We start from the raw sequence: 12754 nt of genomic DNA, 5'->3' as shown, positions 1-12754 counted from the left end.
AGACGTGGGGCGGGGGAGAGGGAGGGTGGGTGTTAGCAAATTCCAGAATACGGCCGCACAGAGGTAAGTACACAAACAAATAAATAAAACAAATTTCGTTCCAAGCGCTGTATCACATTTGGCGCTGGGACACGTCGGCTGACTTAACTATGCATTCTATAAATTTCCTTATTATTATTATCAGCATTATTAAATTTAGCCTACACCACTCATGCATTTCATGAGTGGCAGAGGACATTGTCTGCAATGTACACAGTGGACATTTCTGTCTCCTAACTGGTTGGCTCTTCCTCTGCAGGAGCCCCATGAAAGGTTAAGGCTGCCAAAAGAGAATGGTAGCCTTGCTATTCACATATTCTGGTGCAGCTCCTTCTGTACATCAGTAGCTCATAAGACCCCCATATCATGCCCCATATGTGGAATGTACGAAGGGCAATATGCATTCGCTCAAGCTCCCTTGTGCACACTAATTTATCATTTTGCGCATGTATACACCCGCTGGGCTACATCACCTATTTTCAAAATGCACTTTGTTTTGTTGTATGTGGGACTTGGATAACGCTCTTGATTGATTTAGCAAGTATGGCTGTAAAATAAAATAAATAAAATAAGGTCCGGTATGAAAAAAACATGGGGGCATATTAGCAAGGGTCAAATCACCGCTTTAGCAGCACTTTTTGCCGATTAAGTGGCAATTTTTTTATTGCCCAATTAACAAGCTATCGTTAACAGAAGTTAGCGACAGCTTTCAGGCGATAGTGACCGGTTTGGGGCCCGCTTTGCATGTCAGCGATATTTATCGCTAATGACATGCAAAGTGGGCATACCCAAACTGGAAGCGACTGAAAGCAGTCGCTAACACAGCTATCGCCTATTAGCAATACACGCAACGCGATAAAAAAACGCGCGCTAACCACATTTAGTGCCAGGATTTTACACCTGGTAAAAACCTGACTTAGCCATAATAGTCAAGGGGAGGTGGATTCTACGGCTAAGTCCCCACCTGCCTATTAGCGAGATTTTCCTTCGCGATAGGATTTTTTTGCTGGAAATCTCACGTTAATGATGGGATTCGCCGATATCGCTGGATTCTTATCGCCATGGAGATAAACGTTGGTAATACTGCGTTATCTCCGTGATAAAATCCAGTTATTGGAGGGAAACAAAAAAATAGCGCTAAGCGCGGTTTGCGATAATTATCGCAAGTTGTTACTAATATGCCCCCATGGTTGTTTTAAATAACGCAGCTTCTACTTGCTTAAAGCACCCTCTTCTCCAAAAGTACAGTCTCCTTCGTGCTGAGTACGTCTCACTTCTGATAGTCTAAAAAACCCTTTCACATTCAGTAATATCGCTCTCCTTTCCTCGGAGGACTATGGACCAGTTTAAGCTGTGCACCTAATACCGGAAATAGCATTTGCACTTCAATACTTTTTAGTACGCATGTTTTATTGACACACCTGTTTCCTGACTTCTTCAAAAGATAAAATGTAACTTTTTTTCTGAGGGCATCACCAGTACCTAAAAGTACCCCGAGGCAGACTCGTACTGTGACGGCCTAAAACGTTTTATTGCTGAAATTAAAGACAGTTGATAACTATATCTTGCTTCTTTTAAATATTCTTCTCCACATTATCAGTGCATCTTTTCATGTGAGTCAGATTTTGACCCATTTTGTCAATCTGTGCACTGCTTTACAGTCAAAGGGTCAAACCTTTCATTGTTGCAGCCCCAAACGTAGTCCACAAACATTAGTATATTAGGTTAAAGTCTTCGCATATGTATTTCCCTGCTACAATCTTATATGACAGAATAAGTTATTTCCAGAATTTATATACAGTCTCCGAGCACTCAAATAATTAAACTTGAGATCTGGTATCAGTAGTTTTGTTCTTTATTTTCATATATTGTATTAAAAACTTCGCCCTTGCGAAGGGCTCTTTTGGTCCAGGTGTGTCCAACAAAGTATCCTGTTATTCACAAAAACTAATATTCCTATCACATGGTCATTTGTAATATCTATGGTTCATCTAACTCCATTCAAGCATATGTGCATATAAAGTACTTTAACACAACATATGCGCCCTTATCTCAGGGAGAGCGCTCCCACTCCGTATTCATGCCAATAAAGGAATAAAACTCGTCAGCGAAGACGAAACACCTGTCGGCAAGGGCGAAGTTTGTTATGCGAGATTTGAAAATAACTGATATGTTCGTCCTAATTTTTTCAAATTAATATTTTTGATTCGGTGGTAATGTGCACCCTTCTCGCCAGCCGCCAGTTTTAAAACAATGTCATTTACAGAAGGTGCATGGCATACCCTCTGTTTAATGCATTTTATGCCATTTCTGCAATACATTTATTTTCCTGTCACAGTGACCACAGTATTGATGAAATTCTAGCACACCGCACAATCCCAACATAATTTCACTTCTTTTAGGAGATTTTAGAATAAGATTGAGCACCTGGGTGATGCTAAAGGTGTTAAATAGAAGACCAAAACTTGACAAAAGGAGCAGCAGGAAAGGTGACTACTGTGGCATGGAACACGAAGGGTAAAAGTTTTGTGAAGAAAAAGGGGCCTAGAGATACTCATGGCACTCATGGTTGCAGAACCCGAGCCAGATCAGTAGAAGCCACCATATTGGCCTTCCTAATAGGAGCTCGCGATACCCAGTGTCCAATGCAGTGGATAGGTTCAATACACCTAAAATGGCAGCCAACTCCTACATCGGGAAACAGCTGTGCACTATCCCAGAAGACAATAGGCGCACTCAGGTCTGGGTCTGAAATCCAAATGAACAGGCAGCTCATGTCATTGAGATGTTTTTGAAGCTGGGGCAGCACAATTTTTTCAGGCAACTTGGCAAGAACTGGGAGGTTAGTAACTGGTCTATGGTTGGTAAGTGATAGATATTCCACAATGGCATTGACTCCAAAATATCGGCTGACTATAATATCTAGGTCAAAATATGTAGACCTCAAAAATATTGTGATAAAAATATTGATGATAAGTATATAATTTTTAATTGTTACAAAAGTATAGAGATTTCCTATAACGTATTTTTATGTTTTGTAATATGCATTTATATATTAAGTTTTTTTTTGTGACATTTAGGTTTAGTACTTTTTAAAATCAAAAATATAGTAATGTTTATTTTATTTTCTGGGTTGTTAGGTGTACTGTAAATTGGAAGGGTCATTGCATTTAAAGTTTTTATATTAATTAATTCTAATTGTGGAGAAGTGTGGCTCACTGGTTAGAGGAGGCAGACCCTGATGCAGAGGTCAGACCCGGGACCAGGGTTCAATTCCTGACGCAGCAGGGTCTTGAGCTCAAAATGTCCACGGACTCGATAATTCTCGCCTCGGTGCCTACTCGAATCATGGGTTCACACTCTGCAACTCTGGGCAATAGGTTGTTTAATCTCCACTACGGCCCCACTGCAATGGGATGCCTGGTCTTCACCTTGGGGATGCCCAGTAGGGGTTATCTTGCAGGGAAAAGCCAGGACGGGTTCCCAAAAGCAAGCGCTAAGAGACCTGTCGGTGATTTGGCGCTATATAAATCGAAATTAACATAATTTATTAATCAGGTAACAATGACATTTTAAAAATTATTTAATTGCTTACATGTTTCTTAATTTGGTTAAAAAACATTTACGTTTTTCAGGTTGTGATGCTTATTGGGGTGGGTATTATTTTTTTAAGAATATATAATAATGAATGTTAATTGCTTAATATGGTAATAGTTCAATTTGAAAATTAGTACATTTGTGTGTAATTATTTTTCCTTTTTGTACTTATTTTATTTCAAGTGTGTCAGTTTTATCAAAGGAGCAAGTGGGTAATATGCTAACCATAATACATATTCATTGATAATAACTGATTTTTATATTAATTATGTAAAATTTTAATCATATACTTTCATGTTATTTAGTTAGTTTTATGTTTTGGGCTGTGGTGAAAAAAAACTGATTAAAATAACCATTCCTACTAATATTGCATTTTCCAAAATGTTTGGTAAGACTCGATTTAGAATAGCAAATCTGCCACCCAAAATAGATGCACTTTCCCCAATGTTGGTTGAACTGGACTTAGGATAGTAAATCTGAGAAGTACATGCACTTTCTCCAATGGATGTGTCACTGGAGATAGAATAGAACATTTGACTCACTGTAGGAAAGTGTCCCATTTTGCATGGTTACCCCCCATATTTTGCCTGACATGTGTTGCAACCTGACTTGATGTGCCCTGGGTCCCTGCCTTTCAGGTTCCCAGGGCCTATGCTGTTTCCCAAGACTGTGCCTTTGTATCCAGAATTGGCCAATTGGCACATCCTTGGCCACAGGTGAGCCCCTTGCAAAAGGCACCATGGGTACCAAGGGCACTGTGACCGGGGAAGGCCTCATAGGGCAGCATGCACCTATTGTGACACCCTCAGAGGCCCTGCACCTTAACACACACACTGCATGCTGTGTGTTATGGAGCAGAGAAAAAGTTAAGAGTAGACATGGCAGTGTGCCATGTCTGCAATACATTGATTGAGGTCTAGGTAAGTTACCCCTCTAGCAGGGCACATTAGCCCTAAGGTGAGGGTATAGAGCCTTGAGCCTTGTGCCCCTACACTGTCTAAGTACATTATTAGACATTGTAAGTGTAGTAAAGCCATAAAGAGTATATGATCTGGGAGTTGGTCATTACAAACTCCACAGCTCCATAATGGCTTTACTAAAAACTGGGAAGTTTGGTAGCCAACTTCTCAACATATTTAATGTAAAATGCACTCAGAGGGAATCTTAGACCAGCCCTGGTGTGGTTCCTGAATGGCTGCCTGCCATTTGCCACCACCAGACAAGTTTCTGGACTACTGGGTAGAAATCCTCCGCTCTCTGGGTCCAGAAATAAAGCCCATCCTGGGCAGAGGTGTCATACCTCCTCCCCCAGGATGGGCTGGGTCCATGAATGGGGAAGCCTCAAAGGCCTGCTGCTTTTGGAAGCTGGCCATGCCTTTTTCTGCACCCAGCAACTGGCTCCTGCCGGTTCTTGCCCCCAGTAGGGGCAGGAGAATCAGTGGGAAAACCAAGCTAGGAAGAGAGGTGTTCCCACCTATGCCAACCCCACCCCTCAGGTGGGGGAGGCGTGATGAAGCACACATCTCAGTCCCCTCCATCTTGAAGATGAGGGGACTCAGCCAATTATGAAGTACCCACCCCAAGAAAGGGAATGATTGGTCCTGACTAGCACAACCTCCTACATTTAGTATTTAGCGGTGATTCGAGGAAGAAAGAAGACGGACCGAAGAGCCGTGCAGACCCAGGAAGAAGACCAACTGCTTTGGCCCCACCCCTTCCAATCTGTCCCGTCTGTGACCTGCCTACAGCAAGAAGCCTGGCGAGTCCAGCAGCCAGCAACCCCCAGAGTCCGGTGACCTACCCTGAGACCCTCTTACAGACTCTGTCTCCAGTGAGCACCGGATTTGCTCAAACAAAGACTTACTGTGTAATTTAAACTGTTTCCAAAGCATATACAAACCTGTAACAATTGCTTTCTCAAGCACAACTGCATTTCCTTGAACAGTCTTGCATTTAAAAGTATATTTTACTTACTTGTGCCAAGTCCTGCTTGGTTCTAAAATAAAACACAAGTATACCTTTTTCATACTTACCTATTTGGCCTGGATTCTGTCTCTGAGTGTGTGTAATCAGTCCTTGATTGAGTGAATACAATAAATGCTTAATACACCATCTGGATAACTCCGCTCACACTGCCACAAAAAGAGCTGTTCAATTCAATTCAATTATAATCTTTATTTCGACCCGATTGAGCTAAAAAAGATGCATAAAAACATACATACAATCAATTCGCAAAAACTGTTACATAGATACGGATAGCACAGAAAAGGTTTGGAATTTGTAATATGAAAGATTATAAATAATCTAAAAAGGCATGTAATTAAAACAGTAGAATACTGCGGATAAAAATAATTTTAGATAATTTCTTATTATAGAACACATTTGGTATCAGAACTTCATAAAAACAAATAGCAGCAACAATTTGTAAACATTTTCAATACTCTCCATCATTAGTTTCTAGGTTGGTTTTAGTCCATGCAGCACAGATTTCATTATAGAGTCAAGCCCATTTTTTTCCGTGAAAAGCTTCTTGCCAATAAAAACCTGCTTACACCAAACACTATCACCTGCCGAGTATCAGTCTTAAAAATCCTTTCCGCATCCTTGTAAGAGAGTACACCCAGAGCTCGACATACTGATATGATCCACTTTTTCCTAGCTACCTCATAAAAAGGACAAAAGAACAGGATATGTGCAACATCTTCTTTTGTGTTACTCAAAAATAAAGTGCATACATCACATGTCTTTTCCTTACAGGAACTTGTCCACCTTGAAACAGTCTGATTTATATTCAAGTTTCCATATCTTAGTTTCATGAATAGAGTTTTGGCCAAAAGTGGTTGAACCTCATCTAGAAACTGTTCAAAGTAAGGAGTGTCTTTAAATACAAGTAAGCTATTTGACAATGTTCCACCAGTTTGATCATTGGCAATACTGTTATAAATATATGCCCAGAATACAGTTTTTAGTTGTTTTTTCGAGTCTTTAGTCAGTGTTATTGGTTCCTCCCAAAACCGAGTCAGGCCAATTTTCGTTAGCCATGTACGTACATGCTTTAGCCAAACATTTGAGGTATTACAATCTATTCTCATTACTTCTTGAAGACCACTTTTATAATCATCGAGCTCGGGTGTGCACCAAAGTCTTACCCAAAATGATAGCGGGCGCAGAATGGCATAGTGGTAGGTGCGCTTCATGTTTAAGTCTAGCAATACAGGTATTAATGGCGTGTTTGTTGGCAATCTCAATAAAGCCCTAAAGAACTTGTTTTCACTTATTGCGAAAACATCCTTACACATGGGCCCCCATATTTCTGCCCCGTATAGTGCAGCCGACTGCGGATTAAACTTAAAAACCTCTAGCGCCGGTGATACGGCTTTACTAGTACTTGCTCCATGTTTTTTCACAATAGGCAACATGTTCTGCCTTAGTACCATTTTACTTTTTTCTAGTTGCATTTCCACTTTAACTTGGAATCCAATGAAACACCCAGATATGTAAAATTCTGCACAACTTCTATTTTTTCATTGTTTAGCATTAAATTGCCCCTAAAAGTTTTGTGGGGATTTATGGCCATATACTTGGTCTTATTTGAATTAGTTTCTAGGCCCTTCTTATTACAATATTATTGGAATGTGTTCAGAAGAGATTGCAATCCTCTAGATGTTTGTGATATCAGGATGGTATCATCTGCAAAAAGAAGGTCTGGAACCCTTTGTCCATTCAATTTTGGGGCATCATTGTTACAACCCTCTAGGTAAGAGGGTATGTCGTTAACAAACAGTGAGAACAGAGTGGGGGCCAAGACGCATCCTTGGCGCATGCCCCTCCTAATAGGTATGGATTTAGTTATCTCACCATTTGGACCCCATCTCACTCTAGCAAAGTTATTGTCATGCAGCCTTATAATCTGTTGCAGGAGACCACCAGGAAGCCCTATAGAATGTAAAGACTTCCATAGTAGCCCTCGCGGTATAAGTAAATAGCGGGCTTAAGATCCACGAACGCCACATACAAATGTCCCTTCCTCATACTAATGTATTTCCAACAAAGACAAGAGAATCTAAATACCTGGTCTACAGTACTTATTCTTGCTCTAAAGCCTGCCTGAAACATTGTGAGAATAGAATTTTCGTCAATCCATGTATTCATACGAGCTAAAATATGCCTTGCGTAGAGTTTTTGTAAAATATCCATTAAACTAATTGGACGACAGTTCCCTGGAGTGCTCCTATCGCCCTTCTCAAAAATTAGTACAATTTCCGCCCCTCTCCAGCTGTCCGGAAATTCCGCACCTGCCGCTAAAGTATTAAATAGGTGATTAATATAAGGAGCCCATACATCAATTTCATGTTTATACAAATCACCAGGAAACTTGTCAAGACCGAGGGCTTTTCCATTTTTGACTGCGTTAATAGCGGACACTGTCTCTTCCAGTTCAAACTCTAGTTTTTGAGTCCTATCAATTAGCTGTAAGGTTTCAATATCTGAAGTCCTTATATTGTCCGGAGCACTATATAATTTCTGTAAAATGTTCAACCCAGGTCATTTCATCTAGGAAAACATCTCTAACAACTCCTCCTGAGCGATTGCCCTTATCCACCAATCTCCAGAAACCCACTTGGTCCTTATTTTTAGTTGCCATAAGCAGATCTGCCCAACTTTCCTCGTCCCAATTTGTCCTTGCCTTCTCTTGTACTACCTTATAATTCCGGCTAGCCTTCTTGATCTCATTACAGTCTTTCTTTTTGATTGCGGTTAGTAGTCTAGATTTGCCATTTCGGCAGTCCTTGTCATACCAAGGTTTCCTATTTGCCGTAATTTTAGGATTTTTAATCACCTTTCTAGGCATCCTTGTTAACAGTGGCACTAAGGATTCAAAAAACCCATTATGCAGGTTTAGGAACGCATTCCCTTCAGCAGATACATTCGAGTCACTTACAAATGTGTCTGCCAATAAACTATACATTTCGGCTAACACTTCTCCTTGTTCCAAGATGTGGACCCATTTTAATGCGCGGCGATTGTTTGTCGCTACTACCACATCATTATTTACGTTGTCTCGAGCACCTGCTCCATTATTGTCCATAAGTGTATTAGACAATAAACCACTGGAAACTAACATTTCGAGCGGATAATGGTCGCTCTCAATCCTAGGTATGATTTCCAAGTCTAGTACATAACCCCAGATATCAAGGGAAGCCATACAAAAATCAATTTTACGTTGACAATCGTTCCTCTTAAAGGTTGGGGCTTTTAATAGGTCAGTCTTCCATTTCCTGCCCTCAGACCATGAGTAACTGTTAGTCTCATGATCTGGACAGCTAGTACAGTACAGGGGACCGGATTTTCATTATTAACCAAGGGAATGCCATTGGCACTATCTTCTTCCTCAAAAATATCATTCAGCCCTATAATGGGCTCATAATTACAATTTAGATCACCACCTAATATTAAACTCGGACTCTCATCCAGAGAATTAAGAAATGAGTCCAATATTTCAATTGTTGGTGATTCTTTAAATAGGGGGCCTGGTCTGTTATACACATTGAACAAGTATAGCACCCTTCCATCCCCTGTATTTATCCGTAACCCAAGTATATCTAATGAGTCAATGTTTAGGACTGTTATTCTAATGTCAAGGGTTACTTTCACCCATAATGCAAGGCCCCTCGATGGTCTGCCTCTTATAGAAGGAACTGCATCCACATGGAATGTTTTATACCCCACTCTGTGTGGAATTTTTGACGCCCAGGTTTCTTGTAAGAAACAAACGTCACCCATTTCAATATACTCATTCCATTCAGGGTCACTGATGTTTTTCCTAAGACCCGCTATATTTCATGAGATGAGCCTTAATCCTGGGCAATTATTGCCACACATTTCGATGGGGTAATCAACAACCATAGTAAAAAATTTACTCAAATTTTCCTCTATCGCTGCTACATTATCGCCTTCACTCAAAACATTTATTGCAGTAGGCTGCCCATTTACATCAGAGTCTGCCCAGCAGGCCATTAATACTTGGACATGAGGTACAATGTTGAAACCCACCGTTGTCCCCCCATTCCTGGTGATGTTGGATTCAGTCAATCGACTGCTTCTAGGGATGAGAATACCTGTAACCTGTTCGTAAGTTGAAGGGGGAAGGAGTTAGCACATTGATTAACTGATTCTGCTTCATTTGGTCTGTAGAAAAATCCCAAGGGAAGTACGTGGATGTTAGTTTCTGTGTTGAGGTCTCCTCCTGTACTCTTAGGAGATTACGAACTGTGTGCGGACGTCTGAAGTTTACGACTATACAGTCGCCTTCAGTATCTTTCCTATGTGTCCCTACCCAACTCACCATATGTACCATTATAATTTCATTCATTTGATTTGGACTTATTCTTTTATGCCTCTGAAGCCAGTCCACCACCTTATTCCTCAAATTTCCCATGTTTCAATTTGATTATTTCTAAGAACCGGAATCCCCGTTAATACTAGGACATATGGACATGCAGCTGGGGGTAGATGTAATATATCAAAATTGGGGGACAGATCCGTTTCGCTTATATTAGGTGTTGCTCCCCTAGAGATACAAGTTTCAGGGTGGTTTGTTCTTTTAAGATCATATCCTTCCCCTCTGCTGTTTGAACAGGTCGTTTTTGCTTGGAGTTCATCTTCTCTTCTGGAGCAAGACCCCCCCCCCCCCCACCCCATCAGAGATTATCCTAAGGTCGAGTCTTGGTTAAACCGCTGTGATCCCATCAATGCTCGCCTTCTTGTCTTTAGTACATATGCTATCCCTATACTCTAAGAATATTTTAGCCCCTACTACATTGTTTGCTATCCCCTTCTCTATCATTAAATTGAGTCTATGCATAGCCTGGTTAATTTCAATAATTTTTCCATTTAATTATTTCAGTTTGTTAACCAGACAATCATTTATACGTGATTCAACCGAGTTTATGGTGGTTTTCAGAATATCTACAACAATATCTTCTAGATTCTCAGCCATACCATCTGTTTTATTCAAGTTTAAGGGGCTATCGAATTCCGTTTGGGTACCAAAGGATTTGCAATGTACCCTCATACGTTCTACTAATTCTGTACCCCCTTGATTTTGAGCCCCTAATCTGCTTGGTTCCCCCGTCTTTTTTGAGTTCCGTTTCCCTTGAGGTGAGGTTTTTTAGTTTTTTTATTCATCACTAAACCCCTTGTCTTAGCCCGCGGAGTCTGGTTGCTATGGATGACGATGGTTGTTCACCCTCAGCAGGCTGCATATTAACAGTGGGGGTGCTAGATACAGGAGTACATCCTAACAGGCAGGGGTGTAACAAAGGCCCCCGCAGCCCACGTGGTGCAGGGGGGCCCCCGAACTCCAGGGGTCCCCTGCAGCGCCAGCGCACAGTACACTAATATTGTAAGTGTCCGTCTAGTTTTAAAGTTATTCTTGTGAGGTTTAATGTTCAAGTGATTAATTGGGAGCCGTTTGCATGATAAAATGCCGGGAAATAATTTGCTTTTAGCATGAACCCAGAGTATAGATCTCATTACGTAGATACACATGGTGCGTAATAGTTGAAGTAAATATACATTCAAACCAACGTTTTCAGAGTGGCTGCTAATCACACGCTATTACTGCCCTTACCGTGGGCTGCTGAGGAGGCTAACAAAGGCATCATTGTCATGAACTTTGTGTTTTAAAATGACCTTCTCCGATAAAAGAGAAGCGGCGCGGCAGCCTGACGTCATGATCCCAGGCAGACCAGGCAGGTTGTTGCTTACAATTGCCTCGCGGGGGAAATCACATTAAGGTGCCCGGGAGCGGGAAGTTTGGAGGAAGGCTCTGCGCTGGCTGGTTCGACCAATAAACAGACCACGCAGTGTGTCAGCATAAAAGGCCATTTTATTAGACCAGGCTCCGTAATCTATACATAACAATAAACATCAACAGGTAAGTAACATCAAACCCCCACTCACACTCCCCTCTCATTCGTTTCACCCGTTCCACCTCATCACAAACCCCTACATGCCCCATACCATACCTTATTCATGCCCAGCAATCACTTGTCATCCAGCCCGCTCCTTGCGTCCTTCCAGTCATGCCTCTATCCGCCATTCGAACTCCCCCCCCAAGGGATGGGTGTGCCCGCTCTTGACCCCCCTGTCCCTTCAAAGTACCGCCTAGAGCAGCTCTGGCCTACACTGGCAACGCCATAGACTGACCCAAGCCACACCTCCAACTGCCGGGTGGGTGGGAGGCCTTTCTTTCTACCCTCCCGATGGTGCCAGGTGCAGGAAGAGGAAGTTCCCTTCCTCCCCTGCGCCTATATACCCACCCCCTGAAATCCTCCCCTTCCCCTGCCTGTGCTATCCTGTGCGAAAGACCCCGGGGGAAGACTAGTCTGCGACTGTGCTTCCCCCGGGCCCGGCATCGCGCAATAAACAGACCACGCAGTGTGTCAGCGTAAAAGGCCATTTTATTAGACCAGGCTGCGTAATCTATACATAACAATAAACATCAACAGGTAAGTAACATCAAACCCCCACTCACACTCCCCTCTCATTCGTTTCACCCGTTCCACCTCATCACAAACCCCTACATGCCCCATACCATACCTTATTCATGCCCAGCAATCACTTGTCATCCAGCCCGCTCCTTGCGTCCTTCCAGTCATGCCTTTATCCGCCATTCGAACCCCTCCCCAAGGAATGGGTGTGCCCGCTCTTGACCCCCCTGTCCCTTCAAAGTACCGGCAACCAGGGAACCCCCTGTAGGGCGGTTCCCTGCCCCACCCCTCCTACCCAGGTCTGTCAGCCTGCACCAAGCACACCCCCACTCACTCCCTGCAACACCAGATGGCCTCATTCCATAACTTGCTCACCACATCTCTCATCTCCATCATGTAATAGGCATTTCCCAACTGTGACAAGTGTACTCCGTCGTCCCTAAAAACTAAAGGTTCCTCCAGTCGAATCCCTCCATGTGCGATCACTTTGATGTCCTTGTCTCCACAGAACAGTCTCATTGCCCTATTGAGTTTCCTTCGTGCCTTTTCAATTGCCCCATGCTTCATTTGCCCCACTCCACACTTTCCTGGGGACCAACTCCGTCCAGGCAATGCAGGTCCCT

At 42.3% G+C, this 12754-nt stretch overlaps 1 protein-coding gene across 2 annotated transcripts in view; it reads right to left on the bottom strand.

Annotated features, from left to right (window-relative positions):
- Positions 1-12754, bottom strand: part of LOC144819435 (uncharacterized) — a 360173-nt gene that overhangs the window by 70625 nt on the left and 276794 nt on the right. For both annotated transcript variants that reach the window (XM_078677326.1, XM_078677325.1), the window contains exon 7: positions 5670-5829. In XM_078677326.1, coding sequence (XP_078533452.1) covers positions 5811-5829 — 19 coding nt within the window. In that variant the 3' untranslated portion in view covers positions 5670-5810. The remainder of the gene's footprint in view (positions 1-5669; positions 5830-12754) is intronic.

Source organism: Lissotriton helveticus, chromosome 2_1, assembly GCF_964261635.1.
Source record: "Lissotriton helveticus chromosome 2_1, aLisHel1.1, whole genome shotgun sequence".
NCBI lineage: Eukaryota > Metazoa > Chordata > Amphibia > Caudata > Salamandridae > Lissotriton > Lissotriton helveticus.
Note: the sequence above shows the minus strand (reverse complement) of the source record. Positions and strands in the feature narration are given on the sequence as shown.